This window comes from Hyposmocoma kahamanoa, unplaced genomic scaffold (assembly GCF_003589595.1).
Source record: "Hyposmocoma kahamanoa isolate Upper Pololo Valley unplaced genomic scaffold, ASM358959v1 80, whole genome shotgun sequence".
NCBI lineage: Eukaryota > Metazoa > Arthropoda > Insecta > Lepidoptera > Cosmopterigidae > Hyposmocoma > Hyposmocoma kahamanoa.
Window position 1 is genome coordinate 5651817 of NW_020654051.1, and position 26410 is coordinate 5678226.

At 39.8% G+C, this 26410-nt stretch overlaps 1 protein-coding gene across 1 annotated transcript in view; it reads right to left on the reverse strand.

Moving 5' to 3' along the window:
* Positions 1 to 25610, reverse strand: part of LOC113233941 — a 31928-nt gene extending 6318 nt beyond the window's left edge. Inside the window, exons 1-7 of the mRNA XM_026469177.1 lie at positions 25473 to 25610; positions 15441 to 15581; positions 10420 to 10609; positions 6106 to 6254; positions 1647 to 1726; positions 964 to 1014; positions 161 to 202 (exon numbers count right to left, since the gene is read on the reverse strand). Coding sequence (XP_026324962.1) covers positions 161 to 202; positions 964 to 1014; positions 1647 to 1726; positions 6106 to 6254; positions 10420 to 10609; positions 15441 to 15569 — 641 coding nt within the window. The 5' untranslated portion in view covers positions 15570 to 15581; positions 25473 to 25610. The remainder of the gene's footprint in view (positions 1 to 160; positions 203 to 963; positions 1015 to 1646; positions 1727 to 6105; positions 6255 to 10419; positions 10610 to 15440; positions 15582 to 25472) is intronic.
* Between the last annotated feature and the right edge of the window lie 800 nt (positions 25611 to 26410).

Below are 26410 nucleotides of genomic sequence, written 5' to 3' on the forward strand. Positions count from 1 at the left end.
GAGAGCTGGCGCGTTGTAATCCGTCGTATCACAGGCCACCGTATCATATGCTACTATATCACAAGCAACCGTAGCAAAGGCTATGGGAAGGTAAGTACTTTACAGCACCCGCGCCATCTGTAGTAGTAAGTTTATTAGAAAACAACGCCTTCGTACTAACCTCAGTCGAAGCCGTGAAACATCATATTTCTTACAATTAGGTCTGTGAACAAATGCAGATTGTTAAGTAAGATTCTTACGAAATTTATTGCGATGCAGGCGACAGCTTGCTAAGAATTCTTCCACGCATTTATACATACAATTCCTTATTAAAAGTGTTGTTCACACAAGGTGCAAATTCGAATTACGGAAAAGTGATCGTTTCCATAATTTAAAAAGTATTTAAAAATACCAGCTTAACTGAAATCACCAATTACTTTTGCAAATAATAGTATTATAGTCGGCCTCTGCCCGGATACTGTTGAATAGTGGCTATTTAGCCGAATATTCAGCCAAACTATTCGGCCTGATAATGCTCGTACGAAAATTGGCCCAAAATACCACGTATTAACTTCGGTAATAATCAATAATTTAATACAACGAAATAAAAAAAGGTATTTTTAAGTTTATACTTAAAATGTATGACTTAATGAAGAAAGTAATTGTTTATTACTTCACTGTTTGATTAACTTTCAAAAACTTAATTTTATTTTGGTTTACAAATGTAATAAGTACTTGGTTGATTTCTCAGCGTTTATTTTGTCATTAAATGACATAACAATTACTTTTCATTTAATATACTATACATATATTTAATATATTAAAATATGTTCTCCTGTTTTAGGTATTCGGTGTTCGGCCGAAAAGTAGTTCAATAATTACATGATATTCGGCCGAACAGCAGAAAACAAGTCGAATATCCAATCGTCGTCGAATATTCGTTGCAACTCTAGTAATAAAAAATACATATCGCACGATACTTACGAAATTTTTTGTTTAATAGGCATACATACTTTAAAGATCTTCTTTACACGCCTGAAAACAAAATCAAGAACGTAATTGTCCATTACACGAGCTATTTACTTCAGTCCACTTTCCGGAGCTAATCGAGTTTCACAGAAGATGGCGGTTACTTAGGTAGGTACGTATTATTATGTATTGTAGTCGCTCATCAGATACGAACCTTAGGGCGGTTACATACCCACAACTTTTAGCAGAAAACGCGCGTTTGCATCGATGCAGTCGCGTATGTTGAATCATTAAAAACGTGCGGCTGTATCGATGCAAACGCGCTATTGAATCAATGTATAATACATAGTTTCCCAAAGTGATCCCTACCGCCCCTCAGTGGGCGCTGAAGGGTCCTAGGGAAATAGAAATAGATATCCAGGGGAGCTACCGCATTTGAAAAAAAAATCATTGCTTTCGGGGCCCCCACCGCATTCCTAGGACTCTTGGGGGACGGGACGGACCACTTTGGAAAACTATGCTCTAGTACCATAATAAAGTGTTCGCATATTACAGGTTTATAAATAAAGACTTGAAAAACGTATCTGCGAGTATTTCTTCTATTTCAAAAGAGTCCTTTATTTTATTGACAATAAAATTTAATAGGTACAAACTACGCAGACTTTAAGGGCCATTTCTGCCCGTTTAGTTAAACTTACCTGTAACGACAAACTAGAATTACCAAGAGGGTGACCAACAGCGCGAGCACCGCCGTCATTACGAAATTATGTTTTGCACTCTGAAAAAACTATAAATATAAATAAAAAAAAAAATAGCCTAAAACAAATGATAAAATGAAATATTAAAAGTAGGTTGCATTAATTTTAAGGCCTAGATTATTTTATATTATGATATACATACAAGTCCTCTACGTAAAGAGTCGTAAGCCCAAATTCACAATTTTACAGGGGAACGTTTTAATATCTTCAAAGGGCTTATACGAGCTTCATGGCCCATTTAGGTACACAGGGCCATTTGACGAGCCCTTTCACAAAGTCAAGACATTAAGCCAGTCTAGTGAAAAGTGCGAAATTCGGGAACGTCCATTATACTACAGCCGGTATTATAATAAGTTACTTTATTAAACGGTAAGGCAAACTAGTGAAGTGGCTCAGGATGCACATTCACATAAGGCCAATTGAATGCACTTGTGGTGGGGAAATGGGTATCACTGGTCTGGAAATATTCCACAATGTATTGTCCTCTATTTACATGACGCCAATAATGGCTTGGCTTAATGGAATGGCTCGTCGATTGGCCCTGTGTAAACGGTTCTTAACACCCTAAGGCAGGTTTTCGAGGCACTGCAATAGAATTTGATACATGGAACGCAATATTTTTCATGCCTTATAATTTTAATGCTGAATTATTTTATGAAAAATGCATAGAATTTGTATAAATAATCTAGTTTAAAAAAATAAAGGTCTCTTTGAATCCAGACATCAACGCTGTCTCATTAACGACGACGGAACTCTCCTGACTACAGCATCCTGTCACTGCGGCCTAGACACCTTTAGCCGTTTTTAGCAGATTATCTGATCAGTCTTGTGAGTCTGTGAGACTGGCAGTGAGAAAATACTTTCCTTGCACCCCTCATCCTTCCCACCTTACGTCTGTTACCTTAGGTCGCATGGTAACAGGCTTCCTCTACCTATCTACATACGTATATATATATACTAGTGTATGGTCAGGGCTAGGTTGTTAGGTAGGTCTGGTGGAGCACTACCTGGAGGACAGGGTGGTGCTCTACCAGACGAGGGAAGGGAGGCGCGCCGAGCGCCCAATGAGGTGCGGAGTACCCCAAGGGTCGGTATTAGGACCACTAATGTGGAACCTGGGGTACGATTGGGTGCTGAGGGGCGCGCTGCTCCCCCGGACGGCGGTCATCGCGTACGCCGATGACACGCTGGTGGCCGTCTGGGGGACCACCTTCCAGGAGGCGGCCAGAAGAGCTTCAGTAGCGGCGGACATGGTGGTCCGCCGAATACAACTGCTGGGGCTCGAGGTCGCCGTGCCGAAGACGGATGTGGCCGTCTTCGGCGGGAGGGGTAGAGGTTGGGCGGTGCCGGCAGGCGCCCACATCTCCATCGCGGGAGTATCGGTCCCGGTCAAGTCATAGATGAAATATCTGGGACTTGTCCTGGACCGTCGATGGAACTTCGGGGAGCATTTCCGGCAACTGGCTCCTCGAATAGTGGGCGCCGCATCGGCGTTGGGCAGGCTCCTGCCCAACCTCGGGAGGCCGGGAGCCCCATGCAGAAGGCTATACGCCGGGGTGACCCGGAGTATGGCCTTATACGGGGCTCCCATTTGGAGTGGGGCCTTATCAGCGGCGACGAAGTCGCTGCTGAGGAGGCCCCAGAGGGTGGTCGCCCTGCGATTGTACAGGGTGTACATGACGGTGGCCTGCGCTGCCGCATGCGTCCTCGCCGGTACTCCGCCGTGGGACCTCGAAGCCGCTCGAAGCTGGCGGAGGTCCGCACTTACCGGCGGGGAGTGAGGGACTGAGGCGAGCGACCCGCTCCCCAAGAGGTGGAGCGGGAGCGCCGCCTCGCGGCGCAACGCATGCGGGACCGGCGGAAAGAGGGCTTGGCGGATCCCCCCTATGGCGCTCGTACCATAGAGGCGATCCGCCCTGTCCTCGTAGAGTGGGTAAACCGGTCCCACGGGCCACTGTCGTACCACCTTGTGCAGGTGCTGACCGGGCACGGCTGCTTCGGTCACTACCTGCACAAGGTGGCGAGGAGGGAACCGTCCCCGTTGTGCCACGAGTGGGGCGCTGCGGGTGACACCGCGCAGCACACCCTAGAGGTGTGCAGCCGGTGGGATGGGCAGCGCCGCACTCTGACGGGGACTGTAGGGCAGGACCTCTCGCTGCCGAGCGTGGTTGCCGCCATGCTCGATAGCGAGGAGTCCTGGGAGGCGGTGGCCTCCTTTTGCGCAGAGGTTATGACGCAAAAGGAGGCCGCGGAGCGGGTGCGCGAGGATGCGGCGGACGCGCACCCGCTCCGGCGCAGACGTACGGGGAGAAGGCGAAGGCAGTTCGCTGCTTGCCTGATCCCCTAGTGAGACCAGCGGGCTCTGGACAGGGACCGGGGACGGGTCGGAGGACAACCGACTCGCCCCTCCGTTGGCGCGGGAGCCCTGCCGTAAGCTAGGGCGGCCTGGCGGCGTCGTGGTGAATGTTCACTGATCTCACGGCGCCGACTTAACCGGCGAGAGGGAAACCTGGGCGAGAGGGACAGTCCCCACATAACCCCTGAGTCTCCCTGGGCTCAGGGGTATCCATAAAGATTTCCCTCCAGTCAAAAAAAAAAGGTTAGGTAGGAACGTAGGGTTGTTTGTGATAGGTTACAGCTTTCCGTTACCATTTAATGTATAGCCAGCTAGCTTTAATTACATATACAAGACGATACTTAACAGTAACACTAATATCACACCCAACAAATACTACACAAAGACAGAGATAAAGTTAGTTGGCTCTACAGCCATAGAGTTTAAAAGTTTCAATCTTGTTGTGCACTTGTTTTTTAATACAGTTACAACATAAAATTAATTGCACACACACTTTTCAATTTGGTTCCACCCTCACCGTACGTCCTTCGGTCGACTAGAAGGTCCGGAACACTCCATCCTTATGTCGTTGATGTACCACCCATTCGCACTAAACGCTTTGCTTCCTCCTTTCTGATGTGTACGGCAAAGAATTGCAACACTCTACTCTCTGTGTTTCATCTCATCTATCTGTGTTTCATTTGACGACGAGGAAAAGGCCGATTGCCTGGCCGACTGCCTCGAAGCACACTGCTCCTCCAGCTTAGAACCGGTAGACCAGGCCTCTTCCAGGCGAACTCCGAGGTCGAACTCAAAGCAACTCTCACGCCCTCCTCTCCTCCTCTCCTCCCGGTCATCCCGAAGGAAGTAGAATCGCTCACAAAGGACCTTAAGTCTCGCAAAGCCTCCGGCCCTGACGGTATCTCCAACAAGGTACATGAACAACTTTCGGCGCTCCTCATCTGTCTCCGGACTACAATTTTTAACGCCGCTCTGACCAACTGCATCTGTCCGCAAAAGTGGAAAGAGGCGGTGGTCATCGGTATTCACAAGCCTGGGAAACTTCTCTCTGAGCCGTCCGGTCACTGTCCGTGCTTAACACCATGGGCAAACTACGTCATGTCCCACAATCTCCTCCCCGACGAACAGTTTGGTTTTAGAGCTAGGCACTCATGCGCTCAGCAAGTGCACCGGATAGTGGAGCATATCTCCGAACGTCTCGATCGCCCCCGCTTCAAGCATCCCTCTTCTTCGATGTAGCTAAGGCCTTCCACAAAGTCTGGCACAACGGCTTACTTTACAGCTTGTACTGTCACCGTCTCTTTCACCGTCTTGTGAACATCATTCGAGACTTCTTGCCGAATCTCTCTTTCCGCTATCGTGTCGAAGGCGCAATGTCGTCCCCTAACGAGCCGCAGTCCCGCAAGGCTCCGTCCTCTCGCCTCTCCTATTCTCCCTGTACACTACCTATATTCCGAAGTATCAGTATGCAAATTTCGCACTCTTTGCTAATAGCACTGCGCTTTATTATTCGGCGCGCAGTTCCAAATTAGTTTCCGCGACTCTCCAATCTGCCACCACACGTCCAGGCGAGTCAATCCCTACAAAAGCGCGGCGGTATTCTTCACGAGTAGTAACCTGTCCAGTCGTAGGTACAAAACCTAACCCCGATTTCGCTCTTCGGCCCTCCAGTCCCTTTGGAGAACACAGTAAAATACCTAAGAATTACGCTCGATAGGAAGCTGTCATTCAAAGAACAGGTGAAAACCGTAATTGCCAGACGCGGTGCATACGATTTAGGAACAATTTTGCAAAACTTTATTAGGTACAATTAGCCTGAATATTGAACAGAATTTTTTTTAAATATATTTGTAGATGATTTAGCATTACTTCTATTATTAATTTCTGAAATATGGCGAGAATGCAAATCAACACATTGCATAATTATCTGAAACAAAAATATTCCAGATATCTATGATGCCACACAAAAACTTTAATTACATATTCCCCTTAGGTCGTACAACTTTTTGGGGATGATAATAGAATTATCAGTAAGGTACCTACCTCCACTCCGTAGAAACAGGCAGTCGTAGTGGTTGATAAGAACCAATGAGGTAATTTTAAATCTCCCATGTAGTAGGTCATGTTTTTGTGGGATTCGTAATCGGCTTCGAATTCTCTCATAGAAGTCGCGTATTCGTCGGGTAGGATTGCTGAAAATAGCATGTTTGCAAAACAGATTTTAAGCAGGTTATTATCCTATTTTTTTAAATAATTAAGTTCTTTATTTCCTCCACAAAATTGTAGCAGCTAAACAATGGACCACATGATGTGTACAACTTAAGGCGTTTTCCCAAACAAATGACCTTGAGCATTTGAGCCCCTCTCACCGCACTACACCTCTACAATCTTTCGTAAAACTTTTCTCACGTCATCTAGCGAATGACGCAATCAGCAGCAAGCGACTGATCATACGGGAGACGTGGGCGGAGCTTATTTATAGGATTCCGATTTCTAATAACATCGAAAATAGTTTTTTAACTCGTAAGGTGGGTCACAAATTAAAGATTAAAGTCGAAATTATTGTTTTATGAGAATTTTAATAAGAGGTTCAGATTTCAAGATAATGCTAATTTTTCATCAATTTAAATATACTTAATATATGAAATGTATTAGATAACTTTCACTGCTAGTGCTCACCTATCTCTAAAATTAGCCTATGATAGATAACTTTGTACATAATATAATGTCTATGCCGTCATTCATTAGAGTAAGCCAAAATGTTTTCCAGATAAACTAGTTGTTTTAAAAGGGATATTGTATGACCAGTACATGATAAATACTATTATTGTAGTAAGATCAAGATTGCAAGATGGAAAGCAGAAAAGAAATGGAAACAACAAAGTCAACAAAATTTTACAGTTTATTAATTTTATACAAAATGCGCATGTCAAAAGAAAATAAAAATTTACGAAATAATGACATCAGTCGACTCTACAACTGAACTTCGACACACGCTACTCCGACTAGGTATATGTTACATCGACTTGACTTTACTCAGACTCTACGCTATTTCGACAATATGTTACATCGACAAGATTTTACACTATGCTACTTCGACATGAAGTCCGATAAGAATGATCTATTATTATTATTATTATTATTATTATTATTATTATTTTTCTTGTACTCGACTGATGGTCGGATATTTGGAACCAGGTACGGGCCTAAGCCAAGTATTCTGGTTCGGTTGTGGTGTTGTGAGGCGATGTGAGTGAGTGGTGATTTTTTGTGGAATTTGTTGAATCGGGTGTACTTAAGAAACGGCGGGTTGTCGTTGTCGTTGTCGTTGTCGCTGTCGCTGTCGCTGTCGCTGTCGTTGTCGTTGTCGTTGTTGTTGTTGTTGTTGTTGTTGTTATAGAAAATTAAAGTAAAACTTAAAAATAGTATTAATAAGCAAATAAACAGTAAATGGATAAATAATACAATTTTAAAAGCATGCGCATATAGGGACTATTCCATATTTATCAGGCCCGCGATCACGCTAATAAATTAATTTTTAAAGCTAAAAACAAACATACCATTAACGAAATTAATAATCGTATCAAGTAATCAACTGACAAAATCGTATCAAGAAATAATATAAATATTTTCAATAATAAAATGTTGATATTGGTTCAAGTTTTTCTGCATGGTGTAAGGGAGAGATATCGCAAAGTTTGGACGACAATTCTTTATAAAGCGAAGCACATGCCAAGGGGCGCCAGGTCATAAATAGGACTACGTAATCGGTACCTCTAGTCTTTTTGTAAGCATCATAATAAACAAAAACATCAAAATATACCAAACTGTGAAACGACTCTACTAGACAAAAAAGAGTACAGGATGCCAGCTGGTGTATCTATGCATTTCCAAAAAGCGAAAACAAATAACGTCTTAAAAATAATTACGAGTTTGAATACTAACAAAGCACCTGGACTAGATGTCATACGAGTAATTCATATTAGAAAGATCAGTCACAAAATAACATCAATAATTGCTAAACCCATAAATTCTAGCATAGATAAAAATATTTACCCGTCAGAGCTTAAAACTGGAATTGCCAGACGTATCTTCAAAAAGGGTAGTAAACGGACTAAGATAATTACAGACCCATAACTATTCTCCCCACCGTTGATAAAATTGTAGAAAAATGTATATTTAAGTACAAATATTTACGTGGATAATAATAGTAAAACACAGTACGGGTTTCAACCTAAAAACAAAAACAGAACACAGCTTTTGACAGCTTTTACTGATCTTTTATATGGTTATCACAATGATAAAATGCACATGTTCGTAGTGTTCATTGATTATAGCAAGGCATTTGATACCCTGCGTCATGAGGTGTTGTTGAGGACTGTGGTGTAAGGGGACCAGTGCTGGGCTAGTGTAAAGATTATTTAACTGACCGTGTTTTTTATGTCAAAGTGGCTGAAACATAGAATGACTAAAAGATGGTTAATGAAGGAACAGCCCAAGGCTCCGTACGGGCCCCCTCCACTACCTCTCTTATGTTAATAACTTACCCAACATAACAATCAAATAAAAATATATTAAATAAAATGTGCAATGTTTGCCAATTATTTCAATTTGCTGTTGATGCTTGCCTGGTAGCAGCACATCATGATATCAATACAGCTCTAAACTACAGTTTGATTTTACTAACCTGATCAAGTGGTCCCACGAAGCGGGATTGATCCTAAACGTTAGCAAGACCAATCTCATGTTCATAAGCTCGAGCCAAAACAGAAAGAACCAAGAGACAAAACTCACAGCTCATAAACGTGATTGCCTACGAGTACATAGCGAATACTACGACGCCCGTATGATTGCGCAAATATCGAACTAGTTAGTAAGCAGACTTATTTAGGCCTTGTAATTGATGATAGGTTAAAATGGACGGAACATATATACATGGTATATGACAAACTTAAAGTTATATTATCCAAATTTGCAATCATTAAGCACAAAACTCCTTACACTATCCTACTCAACTTATATAAGGCCCCCGGCGAATCAATCATTGGATACGGCTTGCATAGTTACGGCTTGACATCAAAAACCCATCTAGATAGAATATACAAGCTTCAATTACGCCTATTAAAAACTATTAAAACACAAAATTAAAATAATATTTACTTAAAACACAAAATTAAAAATTGTCACCAAAATTAGGTAAAAAACCGTACCTATTGAAAATGCTTGTCAAGACGTTTATCATTGAATTGTCTACCCATTAATGTAAGTCGCAAACGAATCAAAGTGAAGAGGAGAAGCATAAATTCATTTTTTTTTCCTTTCTGTGGGCTCTTTATAGGGTCATTTCATGAACATTTACTCAATAAAAAAATCCATCGGGTAATATGAAGTCAACATTCGGAAGGAATATAATGTATTTTTAATTATTAAATGTTTTCTAAATAACGATTAGATAGCTATTAAAAATGTACATAAAACGGCTAGCGCAGCTGTTTTGTTCGGGGACGCGCCTTAATTTCTGGTGGCTAGAACCTAAACTAGAATACCCTGTGGATATTTCATAAATCAATAAAAAATAATGCAAAATACAAGGGAATTTTGATTTAACAGTCACGTTTATTCATAAGTACGTACGTTTACACTTAGCGAAAATCAAATTCATTCAATACATGCACAAAATCAGAGTAGCTCAAAGCGCAATGGAGCGCGCAATGCTCGGCATTTCCCTCGACCGTATACACAACGTGGAGACACGACAGCGAACTTAAGTCGTAGATGTCGGTATGCGGATCGCGAGCCTAAAATTGTCGACGACCGATGAACCAAGGCGGTCACTGAGTGGTACCCGGTAGGCGCAAGATGTCCTCGAGGCAGACCTCCTACATGGTCAGACAATATCGTCAGAGTGGCCGGAAAATTGTGAGACTAGTACGGGACCGTTTCAGCTGGCGTGCAAAAAAGGAAGCCTGGAGATGATAAAGTGTAACAATCGCGAAAACCGAAAAACTCGATAGATTTTAATAAAACATAGACATAATTCAAATGAAAATAATATTTATTATGGTGACAAAGAGCTGACCAGAAGGGCTCGCATAAGAGGGAGCGACAAGCGCTAGAGCGACATAAAGCAGAGATCCTGCTATTCTCGCATAGAGGTCTCTGATGTCCTTGTCCTCTGATGCCCCAATGCTCATATGATTCGTTTTCACGAGGTCTACCATCCATAAGCATTTCAGTTATTGTTGATGAGATCGTGGTAAAGAACACAGCGAAAGCGAATAAGTGAACGTTTGAGGTTAGTTCCTTTTTATGTAAAATGTATGATTTAAATAATACGTTAAAAAAAGAGGTACTCACAGAAAGCAGTATTGAATAAGGCATTGACACCCATGTCAACGTAGTACACAGTGAGGTTCACTTGTCTGCCATTCAGTACTTCATTAGATGCGAACTCATAGGTGAAGCTTTTATCTCTAAATCTACCATACACCCGCTGCTCTTCTCTACCTTCTAATAAAATATTCAATGTCGATTCGTTCCGGTACAACTGTTAACAAACATGTAGATGGGTACCCATTACCTGCTTAACAAGATGCCGTAAGTGAACATTTCTGTAAGTTTCTCTCTGTGAATAGAACCTATAGCTTCTACATTTAGTCGAAAATTTTATATATAACCTCAAAAATTAAATTGGCATGTTGAGATGGATGCGTGGAGTGACGAGAAAGGATATGATCACGAATGAGTACATCAGGGGAAATTTGTAAGTGGCGCCAGTGATGGAAAAGATGTGGAGCAATAGGTTAGCATGGTATGAACATGTCATGTGGAGGGAAGAATGCCATGTGACGAGAAGAGTGTTAGGTATGAATGAGGAAGGGATGTAAGAGGAAAGGAAGGCCAAAGAAAAGATGGATGGATTGTGAAAGATGACATGGGTAAGAAAGGTGTGAGTATGGAAATGACGGCTGATAGGGGTGAGTAGAAGGAAAATACATGTCGTGCCGACCCCACCTAGAGTGGAATAAGGACAGGAAGAACTTCTAAAATAAAATTGGACGCCACCTTGACCCTGCCATAGATGTTAGGGCAATGAAATTTTAGCAAATTTCAGAATAATAAGATGAGAAATGTTGTGTTTATGTATATATAAGTAATATACATGTACAAATTCGAAATTAAGTATTCTGATGAGCAGCTTAATAAATTCACTAAACGGAATGGAAGTATAGTTTTATAAGCATAATATACTTTTATATAAATTGTGTAATATACAAACTCATTAATAGCCAAAAAACAGGTAGCGCAGTATAGAAACTATAACGAATTCCCGCATTTACCGCATCGAACCTAGCGTGTACGTTCTCACAGGCACTCCTGTGAGTGCACTCGTGAAAATGTCAATTACTATACTAATTATATATATATGTATAGAGTGGATAATACCTCCCTCAGAGGGAGAGAATTCCAGAATGATAACAAATGAAAGGCAAAAAATCGGAACTAAATGGTTACAAATTTATTTACAATTACAATTTTTTTCTTCTAAATACTATTGTATTTACCGTATTTATTGTATTTACTTTACTACGGTATGCCGTAGTAAAGTAATAGAATAGCTATTCACATAAATAAAATGTAGAACAAAATACAATACAATAATTCCAGATTTTGTACCTCCCGGTAGGAAATATCCGCTCTATTCCGAACTCTGACTAATAGCTAGTGTAGATTTTTAGCGTAGCATAATAAAACAAGTAAAACAAGTAGTCTAACTCCCGCCTGTTCAGCGGGAGGCGTCAATGCCTACATCACTCGGAACGTAGGGTTGTCTGAGTTGTGTATAGGTTATCTGCCACATACATTGCTATTTTAGTTGTACCTACTTATAACATGGACATAATTGCATCACATCACACTGTGGGTGTGAACGGGGTCGACGAGCCCAATAAGATCGTGGATTTGTTTATGGAACATTTTAAAGTTGATCCTCTACTGCGATCGTCGGGGGTGGAGGTGCTCTATGCTGGTGGCCGATGTCACAGCTGTTATCAAAAGTATGTCGAGAGCTAAGATGGAGCTAAGTCCCTGAGGCACAAAGGTCTGAGCATTGAGCATTTCCAGCACACGGAAGCCCATATAACGCGGGTACTGGCACTCTTGTTTGGTATGTGTATGAGACATGCTTATTTGCCTGCAAATCTTCTTATGTGTACACTGATGGTTCCACTCACAGATCACATACTTTCTTCCGTGGTTCCACTTGTGAAAAACAAAACGGCGGATGTGTCTGATTTCTGGAATAGGCCAATATCGTTAGCCACCATTACAACTAAAATACTAGAGAGCTTGCTTGGTCGCATTTTAACGAAACACCTAGACCTACATGGCGCACAGCACAGTACGGGTTCAGGCCTGGACTATTCACAGAGAGCGCGGTATTATGCCTCAAGCATACAGTTCAGTACTGCACATAAAGATGGACACTCGTGTAAGCGTGTTTCCTCGACGTCTCGAAGGCTTTAGACCTTGTCTCCTATGACGTGCTAAGGCAAATGTTGCGCTGTGAGACGGATCTCCCAGATGAAGTCGCTGGGTTGTTCCGTTACTGGTACGAAAATCAGACTAACAGTGTTAGATGGGCGGGAGTATATCCAATATATTACAGGGTCGAAACTTTTCAACTTGTATTAATACATTGATCGGGGAACTCAGCAGCGCCAAAGTGGGTTGCTCTATTGATGGCACTTTCATTCATTCATTCAGCTTCTGTTGGAGCTGTGCCGCCGCTGTTTCTCTATGATAGTGAGGTAATATGTTGCCCGCAGGTTTGCTCGTTGCACTAAAGATGTAAAGATATCATTATTTAAAGCATATTGCCAAAACTTTTACACGAGCAGCCTGTGGGTGAAGTATACGCAGAAAACCTTGAATACATTAAGGATACAATATAACAACGCTTTCAGGTTGCTAATGGGGCTGCCGCGACGCTGCAGTGCAACAGAGTGTTAACAGAGGGTTTTCATGCCATTATTCGTAAGAGGGCCTTACTCATGATGCGTGTGCGCGGCAGCGCTAATAGCATCCTAGCCGTTGTTGCCAACAGGCTGAACTGCCCCTACCAACAACAGTAGGTGCAACTACACGTGCATAGAGTAGTGGTCTAGACGTGGCATTTCTCTAGCATTAAATAATTTTATATTGTACTAACCACAGCACGTAAGAAAAATTTACTCTATTACTAACATTACTATGGATAATGGTCTGAAATAAATAATTGTATTCTATTATACACACATCAAAAAAAGTTTGCGATCACTTCGAAAAACTGAAATCTTTTTTGTTACTGTAGATTATATTATGATTTTTTCTTCTTTTTAGATTCTTTATTTAAAAATAAATTAGAACATAAAACAATGACCCCGTTCAATTGTTTTTTCATATAAAAAGGCTTTCAGTCCTAGCTTACGCTCATTCAGAAATCTGATTTAGTCAATTATAAGCGATTCAAGATATTTTTCGCGGAAAGTTGTGATTGAAAAAATGCCAAGAGGATTATCAGAGGTTTTACGAGCTAGAATAGTAACTTTGAGGGAAGAAGGATACACCACGAGAGTAATAGCACGCAGACTTGCTATATCCCAATCCTGTGTCGTGGCTACGTTGCAGAGGTATCACGGAATGGGGAATTTAGCTGACCGACCCCGCAGCGGTCGCCCAACTGTTTTGACAGCTGCCCAAAAGCGCTATATTAGATTGCTGGCAGCCCGTGATCCAACAATCAACGCCACTAAAATAAAAGCAGAAGTCAGGGCCGCCTCTGGGCTTGAAGTTAGCACGCAGACCGTTCGCAATTGCTTGCACCAGGCTGGATTACGAGCACGGAGGTCTTGGCGAGCTCCGCTCAATTCCCGGCAACGTCAACAACGAAGATTGCAGTGGGCTAGACTTCGGCAAAATGAAGAAGGTGAGGACGAAAACATTTGGCAAAACTGTCTCTTCGTTGACGAATCCCGAATCAGCACTCATCCAGATAACCGACGTGTCCGTGTCTGGAGAAGACCAAGCGACCGTGAAAGACAAAGAACTGCCACTGGAACAGTTCAGCAAGGCGGAAAATCGGTGTCCTTTTGGGGTGGCATTATGATTGGAGCTAGAACGCCTTTGATCCCTTATCGGGGCTTCATGACAGCAGACATGTACAAAGCAGTTGCTATTGATGATATCGTCAGACCATTCCGAGTAAACCATGGGCACCAATTTGTACTGGTCGATGATAATGCGCCCGCACATCGACCTCAACGAGTCAATGCTGCTCTTCAAGAATACGATATCACACGATTAGACTGGCCTCCCGGCTCGCCCGACTTAAACCCAATAGAGCACGCGTGGGATGCTCTTAAACGAGCAGTATGGAACCGTGAGCCACGTCCCCAGACAGTTCCAGAGCTCAGGGAAGCCGCTATTGAAGAATGGGATAGGTTACCCCAGGAAATGCTGGATAACTTGATCCTCAGCATGCCCAGGAGGATCTTCGCATGTATTCGAGCCAGGGGAGGAGTTATTTTATATTGAATTCACACCTTTTAATAATAAATTGTTGTTTAAGTTTAATTAAACAGTCTTTTTCTTTCTATGAAATTTCTATCACTATTACATTATGATTAATGGCTCAATTTTTTAAAATAAATAATAAAAAATAGTTTTATATTTTAATTTCAAACAGGGTATTCCTATTTAAAGAAAGCATACAACATAGATTTTTTCTTGATAAAGTTAAATTTAAAGAATTATAGGAGCTTATGCTATTGATCGCAAACTTTTTTTGATGTGTGTATACTGTAATTATTCGTATTTTTATATCAGAATCGCGGATTGGTATTTCATTTCGACTGTTTGAGTGTGATCATGAAACAAAAATGCGTGCTTGTATTGTATGTAACGAACGATACATTTATATATAAAAATATATGTAAATCTGACTTAGAAAAATATTTTAATCACTGAGCGAACGCTTCAATTCTGTAACGAATGGCGCGTGGGACGACCTGCAGGGCTAGCACGGCAGGGCGCGACTAACGCAAGAGCGACATCTAGCGGTAAACTCTTGCGAGGAAAGCAGTATCTCGCACTTTAAGCCGTCGCGCAAGTCGCGCTCTGTCGTAGCCCTACTGCGGTGCACAAAATGGGTGCAGCGCGAGAATATACGAATGTGTGCATCTGTATACGACGCGCTGCGCGGCGGGCGGGCTTGCGTGCATGCAATCCGCGTTGCTGCGTTTGTATGAAGTTACTACTACTATTAATTTGTGTTATTATACTACGCTTTTATCGTCTGTGTCATTAGACTCGGTCAAGGAAATAAGCTATAATTATACTTTTGGAATAATGTTAGTCTCTTCACGATAATTATTTAAAGACTGTACAGGATCCACGCAGTAATCACTTATCCAAAAAGCGACGGACAACATCATCCCAGAAAGCAACCAGCACGCAATGATGGCCATCTGCGCGACTCCCTGCAATGAACGCTCTTAATAATGCACAATAAATAATACACTGTTGTCAGTCTCAGAGGATTAATATGATAATATATTATTAACATCATAAACAGTCAGATTTCACTTTCGTACTAAAATAAAAATACTTAAATAGTTCGTTCTAAACTGTGATAACTCTGTGCAGTAACGAAAGAAACCACTGGCGTAAATACCAGTCCGATGCAAAACGTAAGAGCGGAGGTGGCAGCTTCGGGGAGGATGGTTGCACGTGTATTAGTACTTTTGGATAAATATCGTATCGTTTCGAATAATTCCTACTTAGGACACCTCAATCATAACGCAAGCACCTAGCGTTTTTTTAAAAATCTTTATCAGAAATTACTTGGCTGTATATTGTATGCCACCATTTGCCTCTTTAAAAGAAGTTTGTCCCTTATTCAGTACGTTTGTTCTCAAAAGCAGACAATACGGTATCAAAAACGAGAAACAGACCGTCACCAAATAGATTTTTGTTTTTAAGTGATTGTACAGAGGAGGAGTGGGAATTTAGAAATTTATGTAGCACAAATTATGTGAAATGACAATTGATTGTAAAATGATCGAATTAATCAAATTCTTTTACTATTTGTTTCAATTAAAAATCATAAATCAATAAAAAAAAAAAGACAAATTCACGTGTTTTATTTTGTCTTTAAGTAGGAAAAATTTGCTGGACAAAAATATCGATACTTTTATGAGTACGATACTTTTTATGCGATACCGTGTCCCTGCCCTTTCGTGCACAGTAACGGCGTTTACCGTAGAATGAAATATTCGAATAATGACAGTACGGGGTACCCCGTTTGCTATCGTATCTTAAAGAACCAACTACGGGATTTACAGAGCGAATTCCAAGCGCTTCTTTATAGTTGCTGCCTACTGCTTCTCCATGGAGAAGCATCAACAACGTACTGACAAAATTAAAAGATTTACACGCACAAATTAATAATTCTTGGCAAATTTAATTTGTAACTTGTGACCATTTCTTGTGACGTTTTTATTGTTTTAGTAGTTTATTATAAGGTAAATGTACCAATCTTTGACACAGTCCCAATGTACGGCACTTCTTAATTTTTTTAAATAAGAAAACAAATATTGGTATACCTCCAAAACCGTGTTAAATGTACAGTCATATACATACATGAGATACCTGACTCCCTAATATGCCCAAACCGACCTTTTGGTTCTGAGAGTCATTTTACGTATTGAACAAAGAAAAAATTAAAGCAATTTCAATTTTATTGCATAAACAATACAGTGGAGTGTTGCTTGAAGATGATCAACATATTTTTAAAACCAATTCTAAATTTCGTCATTTAACATCCAAGTAAATTAGTCGAGCGGCTTGTTGTATGGACTGCCAGTTACAATACCCGTGGTTCGATGCCACGAGCACTATTTTTGTTTTATATTTTTAACAGCACTACAAATATCACTTTTTAATGTTAATGTTGACAAATCGCAATCTTTGCTCACTACAAATTGCCTAAGGTTATGGAGGGATTAACAAATCACGAAATCGCTCCGCAGTTTGCATACGATCGTGTCTTCTGTGATTACGCATTGTTCCACGTTTCATTCCCACTTATCTATTCTGTTTTAATTACTTTCAAAGTATTCTTTCTTGTTTTAATATGCCGCACTAAATGGAATTATTAAAATTTGAAATTATTGTTCTGTACGAACAAGAAGTGCCAATCAAAGAAATTGCAAGGCGACTTCATATAGCGGTAAGTAGACTCATTATATTTTTCACAGTGTTGCAAGTGCATCCTTCATTATCCCACGGGTGTTATAAAACATGTTCAACGTATCATTAAAATCTAACATTAGGCTAAATTCGAAACTACAATTATGAGGGCCTATTATACAGTATTGTAAATTGCTTGTTTACAGAGAAACACTGTCAAGCTGTGGATCAATCGCCACAGAGCGGCTGGAAATGTACAACGTAATCCGGGGCCAGCACCGGTAATGTTTACTTCTGCATCTAGTCGTCACCTAGATATCGGCAATCGCCATATTGAAGACCCCTTGGTCACTACAAAATCAACTGCTCAAATTCATGAAATATGGACCAGGAAGAAGGACCTTGTGGTGTCCATTAACTGCCTCCGTGACCGAACGGTTACCATGCCGGACTGCCACGCAGAGGTCCCAGGTTCGATTCTCGGGCTGGGAGAAATATTTGTATGGTCTACAATTATTTCTCTCGTGAGTTTGGGTGTAATTTGTGGTTGTCTATGTGTGTGTCCATGGCACCCGCGACACAGGGTTTCCCTAGTGCGGGGCTGTGTTGAGTGTGTGCGTTATTTATGTGGGATGTATGCTGGTCTCAGGCATGAAAGACCGTTTACAGCAAGTGATCGATTTTGAAGGTTTTCCTTTGAGGTAGTAATTGTGTAGTTTTTAATAATAACTAGATATTATAGTTATAAGTCTTCGTTAGGCAAAAATAATGTAAAGTGTGAGTGAAGTTATTGCTATTTTTGTAACATGTCTATTCACTGCACTGCATAAGGTTATAATTTTGTAAAAATGCTGCCTGTAAAACTTCGTTCGTTTCAATTCATTTTGCATAAACGATTACCGATATAACATGTTTCAAATAAGATGTTAACATGTTACTTGGTACTTGGTGCAACGGGGTGGTATCCGCAACTCGACGACAAAGCGCCTATTTTGCGTGTGGATGTTAACATGTTATTCCTTTGAATAACATGTTAACATGTTATTCAAAGGAATTTATTTTCATTTTATTCTTCCGAAGATCGTTAAGGCTTTGAATAGTTTGAGTGCGTTTATTAGTTGGAATTTGGTTAATTATCGATAAGTGTTTTTTTTTAAACTATTAGGTAACTGTACAAACAATTTATTTTGTGTTTTATTTTAGAGGCATGTCAAACACTGGTGCAAAATTGCAACGTTTAGTAGTAGTTGACACCCATGTCAAGGGCTCGTTGACAAATGAATATTTTTTAAACTTTATTTCCACCATTTGGTAAGGACGGAGAACGTAGGTTTGGATTAGTCTGTTAGTGACAAGTTTCTGTGAGTAGTTTGAGTACTGTTTGACGTGGGTGTGAAAGACTGTTATACTACGGGCACTCAATGCTTGACACTCGTATACTGAGGTGTCAACCACTAGGCCGTAACTATGTCAAGTATTGGTACCTGAAGGGATTGTGCAATGAGAAAATGCCACTAAGGGGGTTGCATTATAATGATGATGAAGTGTCGAAAGGGATTCCTATCGCTGCAAGATGAAAATACTTTTAATGCTATTTAAAAGTGTATAAATATGTTATGGTCGTGTGACATTTAAGTTTCATTTTTGTGTTCAGTTTTTTTGCAATCTTATTGCAGATGTACCTATTAATTTTTTCATTTTTCATTCATCAATTGTACTCATTAATTTTAATAAAATAATCTTGAATTTTGGCGTTTGTTCTTTAAATTTATTGTTATTAAAGTAATGCAATTAAATAACTATCTATATCTTAATATAACGTCCTGTCAAATACAAGTACACTGATCTCCTTTTGCCATAGTCAACTATTGGGACATTACAAATTTGGTCTGTCATACACTGGTACAATTTTTAGCAAAACACGTGATTTTCCGTCTAAACACGTCAACCACTGGGACATTTACCATATGGTTATTTAACATGCGAAATATATAATGTATCTTGTGACATCTTCTGTTATACCGTGTATTAAACAAATAAGCGTATTATTATGATTATCTATAATATGACTACTATTATACAAGTAAGTAATTTTATTTATTTCATTCACCTAAATCAAAATCATTGATGTTAATTCTATACCAATGCATAAATACAAAACAGCGTACACTATTTGGAAACCTTTTAAAAATTTCTTTCTAATATCCATTTGCATTCGATATTAACTTATTGACATAAATACAAAACAGCTTACACTATTTGGAAAGCTTTTAAAAATTTCTTTCTAATATCCATTTGCATTCGATATTAACTTATTGATGATACCTACAACACTAAACAAATCCGCCATTTATGGTCTACAAAAAAACTGTGTATTTTGTTTTCGGGCTGGAACATTCTGACAGTAAATTAAGTTTTCCGTGCATCATTTTCTTGTAATTCAATAAGTCAATATTGTGTACTGCAATAGGGTTTCTTTAATGAATAATAATGAAACGTGGTTTTACACTTTAAATCAGGTTAGTTAGGTAGGTATTATCTGACATGTACCTAGATGATATGATTTACTTTATTTTGGTTTAAATTTGATGAAGAACTAAATGATACATACAGTGTAGGTACTACTTTCATATCAATATCGCGCATTTTAACTTTGTAATTATCTCTCAATGGCTACTGTCATAGCCGTACTTTCTCATGCACAAGAAACATTTGCAAGAAATATAGCAGGAGTTGAGATAGGCGTTTAAATGAAAAGCACTTAAAGACTTTGCTTTTCAAAATTAGCACGCTTATATTGAATCAATATAAGCACTACCGTATAGAGAAAAGTAGTGACAGTTTTGTGCGCAGTATAATTTCCGTAGTGTGCGTGAAAGGGCAAGATTACCATAGTATAACAAGAGCAAGTAGTGCAACTCCCTCCTATTATTTTTTAAATTCCTATACTCGCTCGGAGCGCAGGGCTATATTATTATTTTTATCTACACACATATCATAAACCCTCTATGATGTGTTCAAAAACCGCAAATTACGACCAGCATAAAGATAAACTGTTTTTTGTTAGAACAAATGTCTTATCAGTGAAGATTGTTAAGTTAACATTCAAATTTCGAACATCTCTGAAAAATAAAACAATTTGATGACCTCAATCTAAGATCAGTCGAGATAAAGGTTTAATTCGAAATGAAATGTCAATAGTAAGCAATTTTGACAAACCTCACACGTTACTTGATATCAAACGATATGATAGTTAGGGCCTTAGACTATGGAAACTAAAGAACATGTTATGTTGACATATATAAATCAGACGTTACATGTATATGAAGCACTTCGACGTTGAAAACATAAACATGTTATTGTCTTTGTTTAACCATTGCGTGCCGTCTTAAGTCAAAAGAGATAGCATTACACTGGTCTGTGTCAAACATGAGAATCGAAAATACGTAACGTCATCTTAAATGCCAACCGTGTCCATTTCGCAGTACATGAGGTACATGATACGGTTGTCAAAGGGAAGTACATCAAATGTCAAAACAAATGTTTTTCCAAGGTTTTATTGAATTATTCGCATGTATTGTAATAAAGTGGACAAAAATATTGACAGTGAGAACAATTAAGTATTAATAAAAATTCGTCGCTGCAGTATTAAGGGATGTGGCATTTGAGAAAGCGAAGATAGGCCGAATGTAACATTGTACAGGCACGTGTTATTTTTCTGTCTATAAATCACACAAAAGCCCAGATATCTCATGTAATTAGACATATCTAAGTAGTTTATTCATAAATCTTGCCAATTTTGCCAAAATTATCCACTCGTTTACGATTTTTTCCCACTGACAACACTAACGACTAAAAATTCTTATTTTATAAAGCCAGCAATACAATGACCATGTTGGTCCAACGTTGCCGGGTGAAGGCCAATACCAACGTATAGACAGGCTATTTGACTTCACATTGTTCGGCTAACGTGTTCGTTTGACGTGACTTGTCACAACTTGCAGTCGCTCGTGACTACCATGCGGACGTGAATGGGGGCCCGCAATAGGAATATGCGGTCGAAATTTCGATTCCGTCATTTTCCAAGATGACCGCCATACCTGTGAATTTTTTGCCCTTTGCGTCGTTTTTCTCCCAGAAGACGGGCGTCGGATAAAAATAATGTAGGTGAATTATGGTCAGACAAATTTGGCGAGTACCAGAAGGTAACGTAATCTTCGAAAAGTGCTCCGCATCAGGTAGGACTCCAACTGCCCGGCCAAAGTATGCGTCTTGGCTCAAACTGTCCAAACAAATATTTATTCACGCCCTCGGCAGTTTCTAGTGGGAGTGAAAAAAATTTTAAATTCGAAAAACAAAATGGCCGCCATACAAATTTTGCGGGCCTGTAGCTCGCAAAGTATTGGAGATAGGTAGATCGTGTTCAAACTAATATCGCAGAGGGCGACAGGACCCAATTGGCTGTCAAAATTATTTTTTCAAAACGGCCGATCCAAGATGGCGGCCCGACATAAAGGTGCTCCGATCCGGCTGAAATTTTATAGCCTTCTACGTTTGGGAGCTCGTAATATGAATATGTGGTCAAATTTTTGATTACGCCATTTTCCAACATGGCCGCCATACATTATCAACAGTCCACTATGTTCTGAGGTTTACATCTCGGCAAGTGTTGGAGATAGATGAGAGGCGCTCAAGCAAATGTCGTACAGAATAGTACGAGCCGACTGCAGGTAAAGAAAATTTCAAGATGGCGGACTCAAAATGGCGGCACGAAATAAAAGTGCTCCGATCCGACTGAAATTTAACATGCGATCGTGTATGGGGGCTCATAGTATGTATCTGCTAACGAAATTTGGATTCTGCCACCATTTTCCAAGATGGCCGTCATATAAGTGAATTATTGGTTTTTTGACCAGCATTTTTCTTCCAAAACAAGAGCGGGTGTATAAGATTGATGTTTGCGAATAATGGTTTGATGGATTTGGTAAGTATCAGGAATTACCAAAACCTTCGAAAAGTGCTCCGCATCAGGCAGGATTTCAACTGCCGGGCCAACAGTATATGTCTTGGCACCGAGGTCTCTAAACAAATGTTGGTCCACACCCTGGGCAGTTTTTACAAGCGGTGAAAAATGTTCGAAATTCGAAAAACAAAATGGCCGCCACTCCCACTCAAAGTCAAACAAAGAGAATTCTCTACTGAAATATGAAGTTCGATCAACTCCCAATTTGTCACTAGATATAAACAAAGCCCGGCGCAACGCGCGCCATCTAGTTATATACATATATAAAGCTACAAATCCTGACTCAGTTAGAAAAATAGAACGCACACTTCACGATATTTTGGAAAAAAGATACTTATACCGTTGTACGCGGATAGGTTCCAAGGCAAAGAATCAAATATGAGACCTGATTGTAGAAAATGTAAACGAGTGATCAACGGCCTGCAAAAACTATAATACATGGGCGGATATTTGTGCACTTTTATGAGATACACCTTGGTCAATTTCTGCGGACAGTAAAAAAATGTTCGAAATTGAAATAAACAAGATGGCCGCCATACAAATTTCGAAGCCTTCTATCACGGAAACTATTACAGATAGGTAGAAGGTGCTGGAAGGAATGTCATAGAGGGTAATAGTGGTCAACTGCCTGCGTAAAAAATTCAAGATGGCGAATCCAAAATGGCGGCCAAAGAAAAACTTGCTTCGATGCGGCTGAAAATTGGCATGCGGAGGTCTTTAAGAGTCCTTAATCATAATTTGGGGTGAAAAGTTTTTTTTCGCCATTTTTTAATATGGCTGCCATATAATTCTTTTTTTCGTTAAAAATAGCTGCCGAAAGAGACTCGTTCTGTTCCAGCTGAACATTGACATATGGAGGCCTCTAGAAGTGCCATATAATAATTTGTGCTCGAAATTGGTTTTTCGCCATTTTCAAATATGGCCGTCATAGAAGCGTTCGTTGGCGGCAGAAAAAAAATTGCTCCGATCCATTTGAAAATTCGCATATGGGGGTCTGTAGGAGTGCTTGATAATAATTTGTGATTAAAATTGTTTTTTCGCCATTTTTCAATATGGCTGCCATAGAAGTGTTTTTTGGCGGCAGATGAAAATTTGTTCTAATTCGACTGAAAATCGGCATGTGGGGGTCTATCGGTGTTTAATAATAATTTGCGGTCAAAATTTATTTTTCTCCATCTTTTAATATGACTGCCATATAAACCTTTTGGCGGCAGATGGAAATCAGCTCTAATTCAGCTGAAAATCGGCGTGTGGGTATCTCTATAGGTGTTTAATAATAATATGCAGTCAAAATTAACTTTTTGCCATTTATCAATGTAGCCGCCATTAAAGAAAGTCATAAGTGCCGAGGCCGTAGGCCGAGGTCTAGCGGAGGGCGAAGCCCGAAGCGTCCGCACGCCGCCTTACGTAGGTAGTATACGGGGACTAGATTACACAATTGTTCAAAATGTAAGGCATACTTTCCGATGTAGTGGAAATAATTTATAGCGTTGTTGTATCTCGACCGTCTCTCTATTAGATTCTTTTTTATTGGAAGCTATTCCAAAAAGAGAAGTATTTAGGGAAAAATGCCAGACAATCACTTCAAATTTCTGGTCTCAAACTAGGGAATTTCCTGTACTATGAGTACCAGAGCAACGATAATTTAAAACGAGGACCAACTTAAAAAAGTTTTTTTTTCATAAATTGGCTCAAATAAGGGATCGAATGAAATCTCCTCATCAAGCGCCCATAGTACTAATCAGTGTGCCACCGACGAGCATAAGCACACCCCATCATCTGAAAGCGACCACGCGCCGCAGGCCGAGCCCGACCCCACCTTGGGGTTCGGGCTCGTTTTACTAATAATTACTGCTAATATCTCTGATCAATGCCGCTATGCCGGTCGTAACATGCGGTTCCTGAACACATCATAGAGAGCTTATAATATGTGTATAGTAAAGCAGTGTATGTAACTGTACATAATTAGGCATTAAAACACTCGTGTGATGTTTTTATGAACATCACACTTCTTTTTTTTTTTTTTTTTTTTTATTGTGACTCGGCAAAATGACTGCACCGCGCCTGATGGAAAGTGCGAATACAGTCCAGAGATGAGAGTAACGGATGGAAAATACAAATATCTTCACTCCGTCACTATCATTTAGCCGGTCTGGCCAAATGCTTCTTCACACTACGTTTGAAGGACCCGATGTTATAGAGGGGAGGGAATACATGCGCCGGGAGTTGGTTCCACAATTTGATGGTTCGGCATAAAAACGAATTGCCAAACTTTTTAGTGGGGGACGGTATTGAACTGACCGTCCATCTGTGGCAACGCAGTCCGGCACGGGTGGTCCGCTGATGGAAAGGAGAGGAAGGGATAAGGTTGAATAACTTTTCACACTCATATTATTAATGCCTTTCATTATGTAACAGTCACATAAACTACTATAGTTGTAGGTATAGTTTGAAAAAAAATTAAGGTGTACATCACAGTATACTCGTACTATATTGAAAATAACCTTTGTTAAATAAAATTGGTATCTTGATTATGAAATATGATTATCAAATAGAAATGGAATACCTACTGAACATTCTGAATTGATGAAGTCTTGTTCAAAAAGTCATCGAACAGAAATATGATGTTAGTAATATATGCTGTGAGGTCGAAGCCGAAGGCTTGAGGGCTTTAATGAGTAGAGGTTTGCAATTTTTGCTGCCCGTGCTACATATAATGTTTTTCATCGATTTGCGAGGAAATAGATCTAACGATAATTTATTTCTTTATGAATAAATATCGCTTCACAACACAACATTTACGGATTTTGCAAAAGGCGGCTTTTTTGTAAATGGATTGCCAGCTATTCTTCCATAAATAGGTATTATAAATAGAACTAAAATGTTATACAAGGCAATAACGGATGCAGCCACGTGGCCACATTTTTATATGTATTTATTCATACAAGAAATAAATTATCGTTGGATCTATTTCCTCGCAAATAGATGACAAACATTGTATGTAGCACGGGCGGCAAAAAATACAAACCTCGACCCATTCAATTATTAAACAAACAGTTCTCATAAAATCTCGTTTAATAATTTCTTATTTTCCGCCCTTAATACACAATGTGTTATGATTAATGTAATATTTCCCGAATATTTTGTGTTTACATACGTAGTTGATCCTTCGTAACAGCGTTCTTGTATCTAATACATAACGCTTATTAACCAAGTAGACAACTAAGAAGACACCGGCACCTCTTATAGTAAACCATAACACAGGCAAACTTTGAAATACTATTTTATTGCCTTGTGATATCTGGAATAGAAAAAATGTTAATGCTTATTTTCGTTCAAATGTGTTCTGTAAATTGACCGTACCTAATAAAAATAGAAGTAGGTACATTATTTTGCTACCTCGCGAACCCAGTGAAAGCCAAATCGTGCAAAATAACTGCGCTTGTGTTGGTTACAAGCATTTTACATGCAGTTAACATTTTCACCCTTCCTCCGTATAAACTTAGGGAATGCAACTACAATCACAAACACCACCACCAAAAGTATACCCGACACATATTTCGCCTTTTTACGAGGCGTTCTCAGGAGTTGTTAATTGTTCGACGCACGGCCAAAGAATGACCTAATATTTTTTTTGCAGTTAGTAGCCGATGGCCTTGACTACAGTACCAAATGAAAGAGCAGAAGGCTTTTAACCCATTATATGACGTAGATAGGATGTACTTTATTCGATTATGCAAAATCCTGAAAACAGGTTAAATAAAAGTATTTAGACTTTAAGGGTTTACTTAAGAATAAAATATCTAGCTTCGTACATCATTTTTGTATGAAAATATTTTTCTTTAAATACTACAGACAACCTGCTAAATTTTGGTTTTCAACTGAAACTGTATTACTTATTTTTTGCAAATTGCCCAGCGTTATAAAGACACGCCGCGCCTCCCGCTGCCCCGTCTGTCGCCATCGGGTGCTTATCGGCGTAGGATCTGTGTCCAATTTTTTTCGCCAGTTCTTATCTTATGTTCATATTCATTTACCTCGTCGAGAAAAGTACTGCCATGTTACTTTTACTAAGCAGTATATATACACACACAC